We start from the raw sequence: 22,781 nt of genomic DNA on the forward strand, positions 1-22,781 counted from the left end.
GTTCCTTACACCACGTACACCAAGACACAACCAGGGAGTTGGTTTCAACCTTCGTATTTAATTCAAGATGGCTAACTCATCCATACATGACGTCATCATCCTCATGCAGATGACGTGTAGATGACGTAATCAGAAATACGAGGTACAATAGGATTGGTGTTACAACTACTCATAGCAAATACACTTCATCAACTGAGGAAGCCGTCTGCTACACCAAGGGAGATAACTCTTAATGTAGTAAGGTCTTACTACATAATGTAACACCTATTTCAAAATTCTATTATCAGTATTAGGAAACAAAGATTTTCTGAATATTTTCTGGGAAAGCTGTACACCAGAACATCCAATATTACAATGAACAAACAAATTCATTTGTAACATGTTTTATTCAAAACAATAGTCACCATAAAAGTCCCAGTCAAAATATTGTTACCCAAAGTACATGAACACTCAATATATAAAAAAGAAAAAGAAAAAACAAACAAACTGTGAAATGATGATTAACAAACAGCTGCTGTTTCAGAACAGAACAGACAGAGAAGCTGTATCTGGCCTGACCACAAACAGCTGCTGTTTCGGTAACAGAACAGACAGAGAAGCTGTATCTGGCCTGACCACAAACAGCTGCTGTTTCGGTAACAGAACAGACAGAGAAGCTGTATCTGGCCTGACCACAAACAGCTGCTGTTTCAGCAACAGATCCACATATTCCGCTGTAACAAAACATTAGGATTTCTCAGTATCTTTCTGTAAAGAATACACTTGACAAATACACAACATGCATAGGTTCATATCTAAAGCATGACATTTCTGTCAAAGAAAAGGACGATCTTGTTCCCTCATAAAGCATAATAAGTTGTACAACAGTTCTGCATGAGGTTCTTGACGCACCAAATATACCCTCAGTTCCTCATCATGCTACTAAATATATCCCCTGAAAGGTGTCTCAAGGCTGTATGACACTGATATCTGTGCTGACAAAACGAATACATGCATAATCCATTGAGGAATGAGAATGGGTTTATGACAATTAGATATCACAGCAAGGATGTCTGAGTGAACGTTGTGCAAGTCAAGATATAACAAGGTGGTGTATCATCATGTCTGAACCAGTCAAACCAGTGATTGATACTATGTACAGTGACATAGGGTTTTAGAGACCAAATGAAGCCCTTCAATCACCAATTCAGTTCAGACACAATATTGAGTGAATGAGTTTAGTTTAGTTTTACCCCGCTTTTAGCAATATTCCAGCAATATCACAGTGGGGACACCAGAAATGGGCTTTACACATTGTGCTGATGTGGGGAATTGAACCCAGGTGTTCGTCATGACGAGCAAACGCCTTAACCACTAGGTTCCCCCACCGCCCTCAGAAACAAGAGGCCTCCTCATGGTACCCATGTGGGTATCAAACCAAGGCTCTGACCTTTATGACATCACTACCTCACTACTACCAGCGTTCAAATACCTGCCTGCCTGCCCGACCGTCCGGGACGGGTTATTTTCAACACAGACTGCCAGATTCTCAAATTCACCTGCCCGATGGTCGGGTTAAAATTTAGACATGTACATATGAAGATATCTTATGGGCAGGTAAGTTTTGGTCAGGATTTCAAGTTTTACATCTAACTAGCCTGTGGTCTGGCTGAATTTTTTGTGAGTTTCATACCCTGCTATTACTGTTGTTTCTACAAGATCTGTTAAATTTCAGAGAGCGGGCCTACCTCTATTTCTCTATTTGTGGTGTACAGGATTTGAATCACTGTTTTCCAAAAAGGTGACCACCTTGACCCTTCAGCTGGCTTGCAGTCTACACCTAGATACATCTATCAGAGACGGAATACAACAAACACTGTTGTGTCGAGGCTGAAGAGACTTGGGAAAGTACCTCGAGTTATCCACAAAATGATGACTATGCAGAATATGCAGGGACCAAAATTTTACTTTGAAACAACCATAACTTCAACATATCAAAATTCGACATAAAGGTGTTTGACTGTATCATGTCCTTCTGCTCAACAGTCATCCTCTTAGCAGTCTAACAAGCCTGTCATCAGATCTTTGTGACTTCTTCTCACTCATGAATGTAAGGAGGAGTTATTTCAGTTATTACACGGGAATGTATCCGCTGAAAGATGATGTACTTATGTCAGATTGCTAATACATGTCCATGTATTTATAAATGTATTAGAATATTACATTGTATAGACGTAATGCATGCAGATCAGTGTTCTTTTGCTCTCCTACATGATGGTGGATTGGGGAAAGTCGGATGTGGCTTGTGAGCAGGTGGGATTTGGCAAGTGCAGTGACACTGACCGAACTGTTAATATTATTTCTACATCAATTAATTGATTTAGAAATCTACCTAATCACATAAAGAACTGAGCTTCCTCACTAGAACTTTTCCATTTGTTATTTTTGAGTTCATGTTGAAAGCACTTTCACTTCACATGCTTGAGAGGATATTCTACCAACCCAGATTCTGTAGTTTTCATAGTCACACCACGGCGTGAAGGATAAAGTCCTACCGTCACACCACAGTGTAAGGGTTTCAGTTGTACAGCCACACCTGAGTGAGAAGGATCAAGTCCAGCAATCAAACCTCAGTGTGAAGCATCCTATGGTCACATCACAATGTGAAAGGTCAGGGCCTACAGTCTCACCACAGTGTAAAGTTATCAAGTCTAATAGTCACACCATAGTGTCAATGGTCAGGCGATCTCTGTCCTCAGTAGGTCCTGCTGTAGGTTGTCTCTTCTGATGTTTGGGTGGTTGTGGGGCAGCACATTCTCCACCGTCACCTGGGGTGCTGTATGGGCTGTCAGGGACTTGCTGCTGGCCAGAGCACACAGATGATTCACTGTGATCCTGTGTAAAGATGGGCAGAGTTACAGTTTCAATAGCAGTTAAATGGTCTTGGACAATACCAGATACTACTTAAACGTCAGCTCATCATGGAGCCTGATTGGCTACTACTTGCAAGACAACTCATCGAGTCTGACTGGGTACTACTTGTAAGACAACTCATCATTGCGCCAGAATGGGTACTACCTGGGACTCGACTCATCCTAAAGTCTGACTGTGTACTACTTGTGAGAAAACCGACAATGAGCCTGACTGGGTACTGCTTATAAGACAACTCATCATTGAGCCTCACTGGGTGCTACCTGGAAGTCAACTCATCATAGTGGCTGACTGATTACTACTTGCATTGAGCCTGACTGGGTACTTGTAAGAAAACTTATACAAACCTGCAGAGGTTATGAATTCTTTGAAGAAAGTCCTCCTTGGGGTACATATAAGCATTTAAATGTCCATTTCAAATCCTACGACAGTTGTAACTATATTTTTTAATAAAATATTTACAAAACAATAAACTCGTTTTTGTTTTGTGAGACCACCCCTACAGGGCCCCACCGAACCCCCTACAGCCAAGAGCAGGTAACTCTCGCTGTCTACCTCGTACCTCACTTTTCATGCTGAACATGTCAGACAGAATGAAGGGAGGCGGGAGGCCGTACCCCAAGGAGGACTTTCTTCAAAGAATTCATAACCTCTACAGGTTTGTATAATTCTTTTTCAGAAGAAGTCCTCCTTGGGGTACATGTAAGCATATGACAGACTCCCAAAGATATTTGAGACGGGAGTGGCATTCTGTCTGGCAACAACTAAACCCGTGGTGGAGTGAAATCTACAACCGATACAGAAACAGAAAAAACACTTACCGAGCCACCTGACCGATGATGCCAATCAGACGGGGGCGTGAACTAGAGAGCCCAAGCTTATATGTCAATTGGCTCAAATCAATTATGACATAAAACCCCACCCCCAACCATTACAATGGAAAGGAATGTATGGAGACATGCCGAAACAACTCCCAACCCTAATATAGCCCCAGCCAGAGAAGCGTGGCGAGAGGTATAAGGGCAGGGAAAGCATAAAAATTTAAACGCTAAAAAGCCAATAACCCAGGAGTCGAGCTAATAAGTACTGCAAACTAATGCTTGAATGCACCCCTTCTATTTGGAAGAGGGCTTGCCAGGACCTCGATAACACCCAGAGAAATTATTAGCCTCGCTAAAAACCTTCTGAGGAAATCGAACGAGTACAAACGCCATGCATTGTACGAGTGAAAAACAGGATAAAACACCCCCACCAAACACTCTCTGTGTAAGGAGGGTAAGTATAGACCACCATCCCACAAAGCTGATTAACACAGACTCCCAAATACCGGAGTCTCCGGAAGAGTGAAAAAACTGTAAGCGTACAAAAATCCCCTGAATAGCTTAAAACGCGTGAGTCGAACATGTCTTGGCTCACCATTACACTAACCTGGTCACGTGACATGCGGCTCGAAAGAGAGGCATACCAAACAGTGCCCCGTGGGGGGTTCGTACCGAATTCTGCCGCAAGACGTGTTAATAGCATATGACTGGTTAAAGCGTTCAAAACGGACCCCGCCCTCTTGAAGAGGACATAAGGGATGTATGTACACCCAAACCCGACCCAACCCGAAAGGTGGTAAGGCTAATACAGATGTAGTGATATGAAATATATCGACATTGAACACAGAACCGATACCAATGACCAGTTACTAACTTGGTCAGGGTGGCAGGACACTCTTCACTGGAGAGAACCGAAAGACCGAACCGAGCACGATCCTTAGAATGCGTGTCAAGTCGGTAATGGCGAATGAAGGTGTTCTGCCGGCTCCAAAGAGCGACAGAACCGATCTCTTCATTGAGCAGTGCCGCTGTGTATTGCCAACAAAGCGGCATCTGCCCTACCCAGTCTGCCTTCAACCCCTCGGGGGAAGGTAAACCTTAGCATTGTAACTGAACAATTACGGAAACAAGCCAACGAGATAAAGTTCGCTTGCTAGCAGACTCCCCAGTCTTCCCGCCACCAAACGGAACACATGGTTACCCGTAGGGATCCCTTTTGTTCGTTCGTTCGTTCGTTCGTTACAGTCACGGGTGAGCAATCGAAAGATTGGGCCCCGGTGTGGAAGGCTGGGTAAGGGGTGGAAGTGCGATATGAGCAGTCACATGGAAAGCAATATCGAACTGAGAGTGGTAGGTATCTGGGAGGCGAATACGGACATGATCAGTATAAAATAAGATCAGTGTCGGGTCAGTGGGTATCGCATGGATGTACCCGACCCTTCTACCAGAGCTCACCACAACAAGTAAAGCCGTCTTCCACGTCAACAAGTGAAGTGAGAGAGACGATATACTTGAAAAGTCAGGGCCAGACAGCCAATTGAGAATAATTGGCAATTTTAAGGTGGGCTGGGTCGCCGCCGAGGCGGTCGAACCATGTTCATGCCAGCTACGGAGCGATGTACGAGAGGGTGCTGCCTAGGCAGAGCACCATCGAACGAGGTGTGAAACGCGATGGAAATAGCCATGGAGTACCCGGGAATGGTGGAGGTCATAAGGCTCTCAACCAAAACGAGGTTATAGTAACTCCAATATCAGAACTAAATCCGCAGAATAGGGATTATGAAATCCCCCTATCTGCACACCAGCGTGCCCCACCTATCAACACACTGAACGGGTGTCGAATCCCGCCTCGAAGCTAGAATTGTGTCTGCAATGGTTGCAGGAATTCCGCGTGTCTGGGCGTTAGACCCGACAGAGGCCAAGCCACCCAGTGAATCTGAGGATTCGGGTGTGGCGCCCCGTTCAGAGTGAGAATGTCTGGCCGAAAAGGTAATTCGAATCCCGGCATGCGGGATCGAACACCAACCTGACTGCTGTCAATTCCAGCACATTGATGTGCAGGTTGTGACTTTGCCGTCAAGAGACTGCAGGTCGCCCAGAACATCGCCCTAACCCGGTAGGGATGTATCTGGCTGGACTGAGAGCGACGGTGTCTCCAGGGGGAGCCCCTCGGAGAGACGCCTGACGTCTGTCCATCTGACTGCGTGAGGTTGACAATTCCGCCCAGTTTCGTAAGATTGACCAACACTGATCGTGAGGTCCCCAGACTCAACAGTTATTCTAAAACCACCACGCTGGTTGCCTTGCCCAGCAGAGACTGGATCTCGGCACGGAGTATTTTCGCCGTCTCCCGGGAAGCTGACACTGGTGTGTGTCGCTCCGACCAGGGTTTGCGGCAGAATACAGTAAACCCCAGCAGTCGGCAACTTAACATTTGCCGGTGCCTGGGCACCTGAGGAATTAACGAGAAGCTCGACAGACTTCCGTATTCCTCGAAAACAGTCCTGGGCGTCATAGGCCCATAACCGCACTCATCATTTGGCTGGCACAGCTACAATGCAGTCCCTAGCCAGATGAGAGTTAACCTCCGTCAAATGAGTCGCCGACGAAAAAACCACCCGGCGCTCTCCCCTTTCCACCAGCTCCCTCAGCAGAGCTGAGAGATGCGCCGAGTGGAGCATACAGCGTTGAGCTGTTAAGGGGAAAGAACGGCAGACTGACTGTAGAGTGTGAGGCCTTGTCCCGGATGCCTTGCTGGAAGCAGGCTTCCCTCCGGGAGGCAAAATCTAACGGTTCGGGCACATGTGAGAGGCCTGATTCGGCGTTGGACTGAACACCTGAGGCAACACAGCCGCTGATTCTATCTCCGCGACTTGCCTCAGGGATAAATCTTTCTCAACTTCTACTCAGTATAGGTAAGTTCAAAGTAGCGCTTCGAAATGAGCCCCTGGTGTAAGCTCAAATCGACTTGTCCACTGTCAGGCTGAGCCTGAACCCGGTTCCGATTCTGCGTCCCGGGTCACATGGCACATGTGAGAAGCCTGATCAAATCAAGGTTTTTCCCAAGCAGTGGGGCCCTGTAGGGGTGATCTCACAAGACAAAAACGAGTTTTTGTTTTGTAAATATTTTATTAAAATATAGTTACCACTGCCGTAGGATTTAAAATGGACATTTAAATAATATGCAAACATAATATATGAACTCCTACTACAAGCTTATATGTACCCCAATTACAGATTGAGACTCTTTACACTCATCAGACGGAGGACTTCTTCTGAAAAATGGAATTTAAATGATATGCCCTGGGCGAGGACTTCTTCTGAAAAAGAATAAGCCTCACTGGGTACTCGTACTTGTAAGAAAGCTCATCATTGAGCCTGACTGGGTACTACTTGTAAGACAACTCATCATTGAGCCTGACTGGTACTACTTGTAAGACAACTCATCATTGAGCCTGACTGGGTACTACTTGTAAGACAACTCATCATTGAGCCTGACTGGGTACTCTTGTAAGACAACTCATCATTGAGCCTGACTGGGTACTACTTGTAAGACAACTTACATCAGAGCTGAATGGATACTATTTGCATGACAACTCACCACAGCGCTTGGTTAGCTACAACTTGAAAGTCAAAGAACAGCAGGGACAGTAAGGATCCCACAATCTGAAAAACAGATTGTAGCATTAAGGTTCAAATCTTAATACAGATCTCAAGTCAAATCAGACTGTTGTTAATTTAGGGGATAACAATTATGAGGCATTATGGTATCTCACTTACATTCAAAACAGATTTAGGGACTGTTTCCATACCTGCTAATAAAGCAAGCTACAGTCCCCTGAAGTACTGCTCACCTTGCTAATGGCAAGTGATGCCTGGAAGTCGAGGGTGTGTTCCTCCTCCTCTTGTAGTCTGATGGACAGCAGGTGCAGGAACATGCCCAACACACCACTGAAGAAATAGAGAGTTTCCATGGCAACAGAGAACATAACACACAATATATTAAAAAATATTTGACTCAATGAACATGCCCAACACACCACTGACCGCCTCCATGGTGTAGTGGTTAGAGCGTCCGCCCGGAGAGCGGAAGGTCGTGGGTTCGATCCCCGACCAGGTCATACCAAAAGACGTTAAAATATGGTACTTGTTGGTCCCTGCCTGGCACTCGGCATTAATGGGTACAAAAAGGACTGGTCGTCTCGGAGTCAGTATAATGTGTCTGAGTGGGGTATTCATGCTTCACTGTGTCATGGTATCTCAGTGGGCTAGCACTATAACACCAGCTTAAGTCTGGGGTAGTACAAGCAGCCGCACATACACATACACACGCATGCATGTCGTCATATGAGCGTAATATTCTCAAGCATGACGTTAAACCCAATTTCACCTCACCCAACACACCACTGAAGAAATAGACAGTTTCCATGGCAACACAGAACATAACACACAATATATTAAAGAATATTTCCAACTCAATGAATGTGCCCGACACAGTACTGTTGGAATATTAAGTTTCCATGGTAACACATGAACATCACACACAGGAGATTTAAGAATATCCCCAACTCAAGGAACATGCCCAACAGACCACAGCAGAAATTACAAGGATTTATTATTATATTGTTGAACAGGAAATTCATTTTAACCAATATTATAAATATGAAAAGAGGATAATGAAAGTAATGTAACTTTGAATATATTTACACAACCATGACAATAGACACAACCATGACAATAGACACAACCATGACAATAGACTCAACCATGACAATAGGCACAACCATGACAATAGACACAACCATGACAATAGACAATAGACACAACCATGACAATAGACACAACCAACCATGACAATAGGCACAACCATGACAATAGACACAACCATGACAATAGACAGCCATGACCAATAGACACAACCATGACAATAGACTCAACCATGACAATAGACACAACCATGACAATAGACTCAACCATGACAATAGGCACAACCATGACAACCATGACAATAGACACAACAGACACAACCATGACAATAGACTCAACCATGACAATAGGCACAACCATGACAACAGACTCAACCATGACAATAGGCACAACAGACACAACCATGACAACAGACTCAACCATGACAATAGGCACAACAGACACAACCATGACAATAGACACAGACATGACAAGACACAACCATGACAATAGACACAACCATGACAATAGACACAACCATGACAATAGACAACCATGACACAACCATGCACAATGACACAACCATGACATGACAATAGACACAACCATGACAATAGACTCAACCATGACAATAGGCACCACATGACAATAGACACAACCATGACAATAGACACAACCATGACAATAGGCACAACCATGACAATAGACACAACCATGACAATAGACAACCATGACAATAGGGCACAACCATGACAATAGACTCAACCATGACAATAGGCACAACCATGACAATAGACACAACCATGATGAACCACACAACCATGACAATAGACTACAGACATAGACAAAGACCAACCATGACAATAGACACAACCATGACAATAGACTCAACCATGACAATAGGCACAAGGACACAACCATGACAACAGACTCAAACCATGACAATAGGCACAACAGACAACAACCATGATGACAATAGACACAACCAACCATGACAACAGACCATGACAATAGACAACAACCATGACAATAGGCACAACCATGACAATAGACACAACCATGACAATAGGCACAACCATGACAATACACAACCACACAACCATGACAATAGACTCAACCATGACAACCAACCATGACAATAGGCATAGACTCAACCATGACAATAGACTCAACCATGACAACAGACACAAACCAATATGACAACAGACACAACCATGACAACAGACACAACCATGACAATAGACACAACCATGACAAGACACAACCAGGACAATAGATACAACCATGACAATAGGGACAACAGACACAACCATGACAATAGGCACAACCATGACAATAGACACAACCATGACAATAGACACAACCATGACAATAGACTCAACCATGACAATAGGCACAACCATGACAATAGGCACAACCATGACAATAGACTCAACCATGACAATAGACTCAACCATGACAATAGACACAACCATGACAATAGGCACAACCATGACAATAGACTCAACCATGACAATAGACACAACCATGACAATAGACTCAATCATTGCAGGGATAGATGGTGTTGTCACTTACACATCATTGTCTATACACATGGTAATGACATCACTTACCTGAGTATACATCCCACATAAAACTTGGAAAAGTATAAATAAGGAAACTTGGCAGCTTCCAAAGCATCACCTGTAACAACACATGATCAGCTAGAACAACATCATTTCATGACATAATCAGTTGTAGATATACAATGCAATAATACACTCATTTGTACCAACAGCATGTCATAATACAATCAATTGCCACACTGAGGTGTGATTAGACAATGGACTGTCTCACAACCATGTGGTAAGACAATCAACTGGCACACAACCATGTGATAAGACAATCAACTGGCACACAACCATGTGAAAAGAAAATTAACTGGCACACAACCATGTGATAAGACAATCAACTGGCTCACAACCATGTGATAAGACAATCAACTGTCTCACAACAATGTGATAAGAAAATCAACTGGCACACAACCATGTGTTAAGACAATCAACTGTCTCACAACCATGTGATAAGACAATCAACTCTCACACAACCATGTGAAAAGACAATCAACTAGCACACAACCATCTGATATATACAGCTATAACAACATGATGACACAATTGGTACAACACCATGTGATGAAACAATCAGCTGTAACAACACCATGTGATGATACAATCAGCTCTAACAACACCATGTGATGATACAAGCAGCTGTAAAACACCATGTGATGATACAATCAGCTGTAACAACACCATGTGATACTACAATCAGCTGTAAAACACCATGTGATGATACAATCAGCTGTAAAACACCATGTAATGATACAATCAGCTGTAACAACATCATGTGGTTTATACAATCAGCTGTATCAACACCATGTGATGATACAATCAGCTGTAACAACACCATGTGATGATACAATCAGCTGTAAAACACCATGTGATGATACAATCAGCTGTAACAACACCATGTGATGATACAATCAGCTCTAACAACACCATGTAATGAAACAATCAGCTGTAAAACACCATGTGATGATACGATCAGCTGTAAAACACCATGTGACGATACAATCAGCTGTAACAACACCATGTAATGAAACAATCAGCTGTAAAACACCATGTAATGAAACAATCAGCTGTAAAACACCATGTAATGAAACAATCAGCTGTAAAACACCATGTGATGATACAATCAGCTGTAAAACACCATGTGATGATATGATCAGCTGTAAAACACCATGTGATGATACAATCAGCTGTAACACCATGTAATGAAACAATCATCTGTAACAACACCATGTAATGAAACAATCAGCTGTAAAACACCATGTAATGAAACAATCAGCTGTAAAACACCATGTGATGATACAATCAGCTGTAAAACACCATGTGATGATACAATCAGCTGTAAGAACACTATATGATGATACAATCAGCTGTAACAACACCATGTGATGATACAATCAGCTGTAACAACACCATGTGATGATACAATCAGCTGTAAGAACACTATTTGATGATACAATAGCTGTAAGAACACTATTTGATGATACAATAGCTGTAACAGTTAACTTAACTTAACCTAGTGACAGTGAGAACCAAGATAATGAATTATATTCTGTTTATACCTACCTAGAAAGTAGCTGGACGGTCCAAGTATTATCACACTGAAAATACAATGAGTTTGGAGAGACGATACTATGTATACAACATTTGTGACATTTCTAATTTTACATCTCCTCAAAACCTTTCAACAGAAAGCAGGCACATGGGCAAGATGTTAGACTTACATTGAAATGAGCATGTGCATCGCTATGGCAACCAGATAGGGAATCAATACAGGGACAATGTAAACCAGTTACACACCATCTCTGTCAACTGTCATTTAATCATTATCTGTAAAACGCTTTACAATGGGACAATAAGTGAAGTTTGGACCACATGGCATTGTGTATTCATGCTTCCAGTCGTGGGAGCAGTGCCCATTTACACTTGTCAGAGGGGTATACGCTTCCAGTCGTGGGAGCAGCCATTTACACTTGTCAGAGGGGTATACGCTTCCAGTCGTGGGAGCAGCGCCCATTTACACTTGTCAGAGGGGTATACGCTTCCAGTCGTGGGAGCAGTGCCCATTTACACTTGTCAGAGGGGTATACGCCTCCAGTCATGGGAGCAGTGCCCATTTACACTTGTCAGAGGGGTATACGCTTCCAGTCGTGGGAGCAGCGCCCATTTACACTTGTCAGAGGGGTATACGCTTCCAGTCATGGGAGCAGCAGAGGGTATACATTACACTTGTCAGAGGGGTATCACGCTTCCCCAGTCATGGGAGCAGTGCCCATTTACACTTGTCAGAGGGTATACGCTTCCAGTCATGTAAGCGTGGGGAGCAGCCCATTTACACTTGTCAGAGGGGGTATCACGCCCAGTCTGGTTTGCGGAGCAGGGCCCATTACACTTGTCAGAGGGTATATACGCTTCCAGTCATGGGAGCAGTGCCCATTTGCTCAGTGACTTGTTCCAGAGGGTATATACGGCTTCCAGTCATGGGAGCAGTGCCCATTTACACTTGTCAGAGGGGTATAATGCTTCCAGTCATGGGAGCAGTGCCCATTTACACTTGTCCAGTCGAGGGGCAGTGCCTTTACACTTGGTCATGGGAGCAGTGCCCATTTACACTTGTCAGAGGGCCTGCATAGCCGCATTTACGCCCAGTCATGGCCCTTCTTGTGGGGGTATACAGCCCATCACTTTACACTTGTCAGAGGGGCTTCCATCAGCGGAGCGCCCATTCCAGTCAGAGGGTACATCGGCTTCCAGTCGGCCCATTTACACTTGTCAGAGGGGTATACGCTTCCAGTCGTGGGAGCAGTGCCCATTTACACTTGTCAGAGGGGTATACGCTTCCAGTCATGGGAGCAGTGCCCATTTACACTTGTCAGAGGGGTATACGCTTCCAGTCATGGGAGCAGTTACCCATTTACACTTTACACTTGTCAGAGGGTATACGCTTCCAGTCATGGGAGCAGCTACCAGTGCCCATTCGTGGTATACGCGCCCACACTTGTCCAGAGGGTATTACGGCCCAGTCATGGGGAGCAGAACCATTTCGGACACTTAGCTGTCAGAGGGCATACGCTTCCAGTCGTGGGAGCAGTGCCCATTTACACTTGTCAGAGGGGTATACGCTTCCAGTCATGGGAGCAGTGCCCATTTACACTTGTCAGAGGGGTATACGCTTCCAGTCATGGGAGCAGTGCCCATTTACACTTGTCAGAGGGGTATACGCTTCCAGTCATGGGAGCAGTGCCCATTTACACTTGTCAGAGGGGTATACGCTTCCAGTCATGGGAGCAGTGCCCATTTACACTTGTCAGAGGGTATAAGCGCATGGGAGCAGTGCACACTTGTCCAGTCGTTGGGGCAGTGCCCATTTACACTTAGTCAGAGGGGTATACGCCTAGCCATGCTTCCAGTCATGGGAGCAGTGCCCATTTACACTTGTCAGAGGGGTATACGCTTCCAGTCGTGGGAGCAGTGCCCATTTACACTTGTCAGACATACTTGTTACAAGCATGTGATCGGGACTACCAGTTGTCAGACTTCTGTTTTGGCTGAGTGGGTTAGATCACTGACTTTGTGTGCTGGAGATAAGGTGTCTGACTGAGAGTGTGAGTTCGAATCCCGAATGGGACTCCACTCCCCAAAAGCACTAGAATCTGTACTTTACCTATTAAGTGTAATCATAAATATAACATGTTACATTTGACCACTTTTTCAGTGGCATATGAGACCTGGAGACCTGCTCTGTCCTAGCATCTGAAATTGATCATATCTACATATCCAATTAATTATTCTTGATGTAGGGAATTGGGTGAGTGAGTGATTATGGTTTTACAGCTCTTTTACAACTTTTAGCTAAATTCCAGCAGTATCATGGCGGGGGACACCAGAAATGGGCTTTACACATTGTACCCATGTGGGGAATCGAACCCTGACATTCTGCATGGTGAGCAAACGCTTTAACCACTAGGCTACCCCACCGCTGCTAGGGAATTGGGGCAAAAGGAAACACCTGTTTTTTTAAAGGGAAGTAACTCTGCATCAAACCTACCTGTATATGTAGTTGGAGTATAACATCTCCAGACAGCTGAAAATGTTTGTATCAGTTTAGATTACAATCCTTCATTCATTACCCAAACATTAAAACAATATGAATAAATGTGAGGTCTTTAAAGGTCCCATGCAACCAAAAAATCAAACATAATTAAAACACAATTATCACTTATTCATGACATATAATATACATTGCTGATTATGAAAAAACATATAAACAAAATTATAAGTGTACAATTGCAAATCAAAAGTGCAATATTTTGTACTTGGGTTTACTTCCCTAGAAACGAAGCAGCCGGGATACCGAACCCAGTCAGAGCGGTGGGTGTGCACTCAAGTGTAACGGCTGGTTCATTTGCCGATGCCCTCACGGCTCATTGTGTGTGTATATATAGAGATGTTGGGTTTTGTAAATACGTGCTCATTTTTTGTGTATAACATTTTGCAATCAACAGACATCATAACATGTCATGTGTACTAGTATCATACCTGCATGTCTGTGTAATTACATAATGTGACAGAGACTGAACTTGGGCCATAAATCGATGCGTTTGGTTTATGGTGTATAGCCTGATAGGTGTTAAGTTCAAATTGCATGTGGTCAGTGATTGAAGTTGGGTATTGAATATTGTCATTAGCAGACAGGCAGGCAGACACACAGGTGTCAATAAAACAGACATTGCGTTTTGTCTGTGATAACGACATATCTATATCACAGTTAGAAATTCTGTCAACGCTAAATAATGACATTGCTTTTAAGTATCGAACTGAGAAAGTGACTCGGTAAGAAGAACGTGTGGTGAAATAGACAAATGAAATTATATAAACAGTTAAATCGGTAATCTACTGTCATAACATATAAAAAGCTCGCGCCTGTGAAATATCAACAAAACAAAATAGCCCACACCTAAGCCTTCACCGAGTATTCACCGCCAGCAAAGGTTTTCTGTCTTGAAATGTCGAACGCCTCACTGGTCGACACATAGCTGAGTAGATCTAGATCCTAACAAGGTTCTTTATGTAATGAGTAGATTATTTACTATTTGTTTTGATTAGACTACTCCTGCTCACGACCTTATAATCCGGACAACCTTCCAAGCTGCGCGAACCTGTTTCACTGCACATGTGCCATGAGCGCAGTCCAGCGCAGCGCAGCCCAGCTGTTGAAACCACTTTTCCCCCAAGTGCTGGGGGGAAATTAGTGAATCGTTTGAACTCCGATTTCGCGCGGGTTTTTTCATTGCGTTATTTTCCACTTAATAAGTTGAATTTGCATTTTTGATGATTTGTTTCGGTAAGTCCATACCCAAAGGTATGAGAATCTGCAAAGTTGTGTTTTACGTTGCATGTGACCTTTAAACAATTTGGTGAAGTTGAAAAAGACAAACAAAATAAAAATCATAAAAATTGATATGCAGCCCATTTATCACTTAATATGAATATAATTCAGAGTGAGTGAGTGAGTTTAGTTTTTCACTGCTTTTTGCAATATTCCAGCAATATCACGGCGGGGGACACCAAAAATGGGCTTCACACATTGTACCCATGCGGGGAATCAAACCCCGGTCTTTGGCGTGACGAGCAAACACTTTAACCACTAGGCTACCCTACTGCCCTGAATATAATTCAGAAGATAAATAATCAAGTTTATACATCACAATCTTTGACTGGTAGAATGGGTAAATGCTACTCACTTGAGTTTTAATCTTCCTTTCATCAAGTTTGTGTAAACATCTATTAAACCTGCAAAATAATAAATCACAAACATTTTTGATCACTCAATAATGATCATCTGTGACGACAGTTATGGCAAGATGGGGCAGAAATAGAAGAGAAAGAATGAAAACAGTTCCAGAAACACACAAAAAGAACCTAAAATTGTAAGGTAGTAAATTCATTTCATGGTCACATGCCGTAGCATACCATACTACTTGATAAATGGCTGTGGAACTAAAGATCTTACCACTACTTATCACATGGATGCTCATCCAGAAGTATCCCTCAGAGTTCAACTGAAATACAGATATACAGTAATCTCAGAGAGAGAGAAAACAACCCCAAAACAGTTTAGCTTATGTGCATGATTCTGAAACTTGGTATATTAACCATGTTTGTTGAGGCTAATTACAGTAATCACATTGACAGGTACCAACAGCTACCTGGACACTGAATACTTTTAGTAGCATCAGCCGAAACAGCAGGTGAGGTGAGCAGTGAAACAGCAGGTGAGCAGTAGTGAGATGAGTTAATAGTTAACGTCCAGGCAATATTTCAGCCAAATCGTAAATGAACATTGAGGTGATATTATAAAACCTGTGAGGACAGTAAAACAACTGAATATCACAATTGATTTAAAAACTAGTGGAAGGTTAAAACTAATAGCACTATTAGGACAATACAAGATAAAACAGGCTATAGGTGGGAAACTTTAGTTACGGCAGTTAAAAGAACAAAGATACTACACGTTTAAAATATGGTAAATTTACACTTTACTTTGAAAGTTTTGGGACTTACGTACCCTCGCAGGAGGACAATAATTTTACGCTACTTCAACCCCCTTTGAGGGTACAGCCACTAACAATCTCAGTTACTAATCTAAACTACCAACAATAAAATATTTAGCTATTTACAGATCAGTCAACAAATCTAATTCTTTTAAAAATTCAACAATCAAATGATAATTAACATTATAAAAAAAATCCTTCAATGTTTTGACATGGAAATACTTATCTCTCGTGATGGAAACATTGAGGTGAAGTGAGGTGAGGTGAGCAGTGAAATGAACATTGAGTTGAGGCTAGGTGAGGTGAGCAGTGAAATGAACATTAAGGTGAGGTGAGGTGAGCAGTGAAATGAACATTGAGGTGAAGCTAGGTGAGGTGAGCAGTGAAATGAACATTGAGGTGAAGCTAGGTGAGGTGAGCAGTGAAATGAACATTAAGGTGAGGTGAGGTGAGGTGAGCAGTGAAATGAACATTAAGGTGAGGTGAGCAGTGAAATGAACATTGAGGTGAGGTGAGGTGAGCAGTGAAATGAACGGTGAGGTGAGGTGAGGTGAGGTGAGGTGAGCAGTGAAATAAACATTGAGGTGAAGCTAGGTGAGGTGAGCAGTGAAATGAACATTAAGGTGAGGTGAGGTGAGGTGAGCAGTGAAATGAACATTAAGGTGAGGTGAGGTGAGGTGAGCAGTGAAATGAACATTAAGGTGAAGTGAGGTAAGGTGAGCAGTGAAATGAACATTGAGGTGAGGTGAGCAATGAAATGAACATTGAGGTGAGGTGAGGTGAGCAGTGAAATGAACATTGAGGTGAGGTGAGGTGAGCAGTGAAATGAACATTAAGGTGAGGTGAGGTGAGCAGTGAAATGAAAATTGAGGTGAGGTGAGGTGAGCAGTGAAATGAACATTGAGGTGAAGTGAGGTGAGGTGAGCAGTGAAATGAACATTAAGGTGAGGTGAGCAGTGAAATAAACATTGAGGTGAAGCTAGGGGACGTGAGCAGTGAAATGAAAATTAAGGTGAGGTGAGGTGAGCAGTGAAATGAAAATTGAGGTGAAGTTAGGTGAGGTGAGCAGTGAAATGAACATTGAGGTGAAGCTAGGTGAGGTGAGCAGTGAAATGAACATTAAGGTGAGGTGAGGTGAGGTGAGCAGTGAAATGAACATTAAGGGGAGGTGAGGTGAGGTGAGCAGCGAAATGAAAATAAAGGTGAGGTGAGGTGAGGTGAGCAGTGAAATGAACACTGAGCTGAGGTGAGCAGTGAAATGAACATTGAGATGAAGTGAGGTGAGGTGAGCAGTGAAATGAACATTGAAGTGAAGTGAGGTGAGGTGAGCAGTGAAATGAACATTGAGGTGAAGTGAGGTGAGGTGAGCAGCGAGATGAACATTGAGGTGAAGTGAGGTGAGGTGAGCAGTGAAATGAACATTAAGGTGAAGCTAGGTGAGGTGAGTTGAGCAGTGAAATGAACACTGAGGTGAAGTGAGGTGAGGTGAGCAGTGAAATGAACATTAAGGTGAAGTGAGGTGAGGTGAGCAGTGAAATGAACATTAAGGTGAGGTGAGGTGAGTAGAGCAGTGAAATGAACATTGAGGTGAAGTGAGGTGAGGTGAGCAGTGAAATGAACACTGAGGTGAGGTGAGGTGAGGTGAGCACTGAGGTAAGGTAAGGTATAATATCATTCTGGAGATTACTGCACTTACACTGAGACTTGCCTACATATGTGTGTGACTGCCAGAACTTGACTTGACTTATAATGCTTACCCACTGAGATACTATGGTGCAGTTTAACATGAATACCCAGGTCAGACACACACACAAGTCTCTGAAGTGACCACTAGTTTTTGTATCCCTAAGGTGAACACTGAGGTGAAGTGAGGTGAGGTGAGCAGTGAAATGAACATTAAGGTGAAGTGAGGTGAGGTGAGCAGTGAAATGAACATTAAGGTGAGGTGAGGTGAGTAGAGCAGTGAAATGAACATTGAGGTGAAGTGAGGTGAGGTGAGCAGTGAAATGAACACTGAGGTGAGGTGAGGTGAGGTGAGCACTGAGGTAAGGTAAGGTATAATATCATTCTGGAGATTACTGCACTTACACTGAGACTTGCCTACATATGTGTGTGACTGCCAGAACTTGACTTGACTTATAGTGCTTACCCACTGAGATACTATGGTGCAGTTTAACATGAATACCCAGGTCAGACACACACACAAGTCTCTGAAGTGACCACTAGTTTTTGTATCCCTTTATCATGCATTAATTAGGGAACTAAAATAACTTTCTTTCATCCACACATTACAAGAAAGCTTAAGAAGATCTGTAATGTTCATATGACTTGAGTTAATCTGTAGTCAGCTGGTATGTATTGCAACACAGAGACTTCAGATGGTGGGAGTTCCTTGGCTTGTATTGAGCAGTATAGTATTTTCTTGTAGAGTGAGGGAGACTGTCAGAGGTGATGGGAGACTCCTACCTGGGGGTCTGTCTTGATGATGGCTACAGAGGACACTGTCGTCAGCATCAGCATACCGTACACATAGATGCCAGTCAGCTGAAACAAGATGTACCAGCAGAACATAGAGACTCCATCCTTACGAATACCATCCTCACAGTTACCATTCCTAGTTGGTACTGTTTGTATATCCTTGTATATATTTGTTGTTCTGGCTGAACAACTGTAAAACATCTGAGTAACTTATACAAGACAGCTTAAACAAAAGCCATCATGTGAGTCTTTACAACGTCTGCATGACTTATGCACCTTGTTATAAGACGAGACAAAACTGCTGTCCAAAAACGCACAGTGCCGAAACCATATTATCCGACAGTAAGATTGCTAAGCAATATTTGTGTGCTGCTACTGGTAATTAAGATATATGCCATATAAAAAAAATATTTAAAACTTGCATGATAGGTTCACCATGTCTTGGGTTAATTTCAAGAAAAATACCAATAAAATGGACTTCTACCAGTGAAAACTGCAGCAGAGACCTGCTGTTTAATGGGATGATGATTTTTGTGGAGAAGCATGAACAATGTGAATGACCCCCAAAAATTTATGTACAAAGTAAGAGACCCCCTGCAATGTGATGTACAAAATCAATGACTCCCCACCCAACCCCTGTCCCCCGGTCCCCTGCATATAATTTTTAACCATAATTTTTTAATATTTTCATGTACAAAATTGCTGACCCCCACTAATACATGTGTACAAAATTGATGACCCCCCTACTTCCCCAAAACAACATGGGTGACCCTGCCTTAAATTCATCATCCCCCACTAGCCATAAATTATGAACGGTCCCTGGGGATGGACAACTAAGACATCTTATGTGATCTCAACCCCACAGGCATGCATTCTTTCCTACATCTCACCTGTCTGTTGATGGCCAGCTCACCCGTCCACTTGATCACAATGGTCAGGTTCTGCATGGAGAAGAAAACTGGCACTGACTGAAAACAGAATTTCACTGGAGATGAGTAAGACGTTGATATTACAGCTGGCTTTAAAGACTGATAACTAGAATAAATCAGTGATGGGAAGAATTTTTAATGATTATCCATTATGAACATTGTGCCATTGCAAATACCTCACAAACTATTGTGATGAAGTAAGTTTTACTTATACACACAATACTCAGTCATATCTTTATTCAAGGGCCACTTGTTACATTATGTTCAGTAAACTGTTTTTGTCATATCTTTATTCAAGGGCCACTTGTTAAATTATGTTCAGTAAACTGTTTTGTCATATCTTTATTCAAGGGCCACTTGTTACATTATGTTCAGTAAACTGTTTTTGTCATATCTTTATTCAAGGGCCACTTGTTAAATTATGTTCAGTAAACTGTTTTTGTCATTTTGTATTATTATGATCTCTATGATCTATACTGATAGCCAGCCCTAATGTACAACATTCAATCTTTAGTATTATTATGATCTCAATGATCTATACTGATAGCCAGCCCTAATGTACAACATTCAATCTTCAGTATTATTATGATCTCTATGATCTATACTGATAGCCAGCCCTAATGTACAACATTCAATCTTTAGTATTATTCTCATGATCTCTATGATCAACATATCAATCTTTAGTATTATTGATAGCCAGCCCTAATGTACAACATTCAATCTTTAGTATTATTATGATCTCTATGATCTATACTGATAGCCAGCCCTAATGTACAACATTCAATCTTTAGTATTATTATGATCTCAATGATCTATACTAGCCAGCCCTAATGCAACAGTATTATTATGATCTCAATGATGATACAACATTCAATCTTCAGTATTATTATGATCTCAATGATCTATACTGATAGCCAGCCCTAATGTCAACATTCAATCTTTAGTATTATTATCTATACTGATAGCCAGCCCTAATGTACAACATTCAATCTTCTAGTATTATTAATGATCTCAATGATCTATACTGATATGATCATACTGATAGCCAGCCCTAATGTACAACATTCAATCTTCAGTATTATTATGATCTCTATGATCTATACTGATAGCCAGCCCTAATGTACAACATTCAATCTTCAGTATTATTATGATCTCAATGATCTATACTGATAGCCAGCCCTAATGTACAACATTCAATCTTTAGTATTATTATGATCTCTATGATCTATACTGATAGCCAGCCCTAATGTACAACATTCAATCTTTAGTATTATTATGATCTCTAATGATCTATACTGATAGCCAGCCCTAATGTACAACATTCAATCTTTATTCCAGTCTTCAATAGTATTATTATGATCTCTATGATCTATGCTGATAGCCAGCCCTAATGTACACTGACATTCAATCTCTCTAGTATCTATTATGATCTCAATGATCTATTATGATGATGATCTATACTGATAGCAGCCCTAATGTACAACATTCAATCTTCAGTATTATTATGATCTCAATGATCTATACTGATAGCCAGCCCTAATGTACAACATTCAATCTTTAGTATTATTATGATCTCAATGATCTATGCTGATAGCCAGCCCTAATGTACAACAATCTTTAGTCATCTCAATGATCTATACTGATAGCCAGCCAATGGTATACAAGAATCTTTAGTATAGTACTGATCTATCATAGAAAATAATAATATAGTCATGATCTCAATGATGTCATATCCATCAAAATGTATCAATCATATATCAATTACTGTTTGTAGGTATGCTATTATGATAACACACCATCATCATATAATATCATGATCATATCATATTGCAGCCACATCATATGTATCACATTCAATCTTTATTGATTGATTGATCTCATGGTTTCGCTGCAGCCTAATTCCATATAACAGCCATTCATATCATATCAACATTCAATCTATGTCATATCATATCAAAATGTATTACATCATATGAGTACATACATTTTATAAAGTTTTATCATGTTTATTTCTTAGAGACAATGTCTGATAGATAAAGGTTGACAACTTACGGATAAGAACATTGTCATCAGTACTCATTAACAAAGAAAATTTCACCCTATCGGGATATACAGAGTAATATGCTAGGACATTTTTATTTCTTAAATCACAATAGAATGGGCAAATTAAGAGGAAGTGATATTCATCTTCTACACAATTAAGATCACAAAATGTACAAATTCTATTTTCTCTCTCTATTTTATGATATCTCCCTGTTTTGATTGCCAAGCCCTACTGTAAAATATAGTATATGGTTCTTTTATACCATACCAGGGGCGGTGGGGTAGCCTAATGGTTAAAGCGTTGGCTCGTCAGGCCGAAGACCCGGGTTCGAATCCCACATGGGTATGTGTGAGACCAATGTTGCTGGAATATTGCTAAAAGCTGATAAAACCAAACTCAGTCAGTCAGTCAGTTATACCATACCAAGAAAACCCAATGTGAATGATAGAAAGTGAGCAGATATTCAATGGCCAAAAAACTGTCTGGAGTGTGTGAGTGAATGGGTTTTGTAATTTGCAGTATCATTATGTAAATTTTCAAGTAAAATTGATATTTTTATACTGACTCATGATTTTTTGCCTATCTCCCTCTCCTTTTCGAATGGTAGTGGAACACTTGAATCCCTTCAAGTTCCCGAAGCGGACGTAAAAATACACTCACCCACAAGTTACCTCCCTTTTGCCCTTTTCCCACGCAAACAGTCATGTGACCAGCCTTACTTGTCACTCTCTCCTGATTTTCTGCCCATGCAC

General features: G+C 41.9%; 1 protein-coding gene across 1 annotated transcript in view; it reads right to left on the reverse strand.

The window, feature by feature from the left end:
- Positions 1 to 367: 367 nt before the first annotated feature.
- The window catches only part of LOC124274203 (transmembrane protein 241-like), a 29,411-nt gene continuing 6,997 nt past the window's right edge, over positions 368 to 22,781 (reverse strand). Inside the window, exons 6-15 of the mRNA XM_046709509.1 lie at positions 19,947 to 20,024; positions 19,045 to 19,122; positions 16,038 to 16,086; positions 15,769 to 15,817; positions 14,073 to 14,108; positions 11,591 to 11,625; positions 10,031 to 10,100; positions 7,586 to 7,682; positions 7,333 to 7,397; positions 368 to 2,874 (exon numbers count right to left, since the gene is read on the reverse strand). Of these exons, the coding sequence (XP_046565465.1) occupies positions 2,718 to 2,874; positions 7,333 to 7,397; positions 7,586 to 7,682; positions 10,031 to 10,100; positions 11,591 to 11,625; positions 14,073 to 14,108; positions 15,769 to 15,817; positions 16,038 to 16,086; positions 19,045 to 19,122; positions 19,947 to 20,024 (714 nt within the window). The 3' untranslated portion in view covers positions 368 to 2,717. The remainder of the gene's footprint in view (positions 2,875 to 7,332; positions 7,398 to 7,585; positions 7,683 to 10,030; positions 10,101 to 11,590; positions 11,626 to 14,072; positions 14,109 to 15,768; positions 15,818 to 16,037; positions 16,087 to 19,044; positions 19,123 to 19,946; positions 20,025 to 22,781) is intronic.

The sequence above is a fragment of the Haliotis rubra genome, unplaced genomic scaffold, assembly GCF_003918875.1.
Source record: "Haliotis rubra isolate DU_JTF1 unplaced genomic scaffold, ASM391887v1 Scf189, whole genome shotgun sequence".
Taxonomy (NCBI): domain Eukaryota; kingdom Metazoa; phylum Mollusca; class Gastropoda; order Lepetellida; family Haliotidae; genus Haliotis; species Haliotis rubra.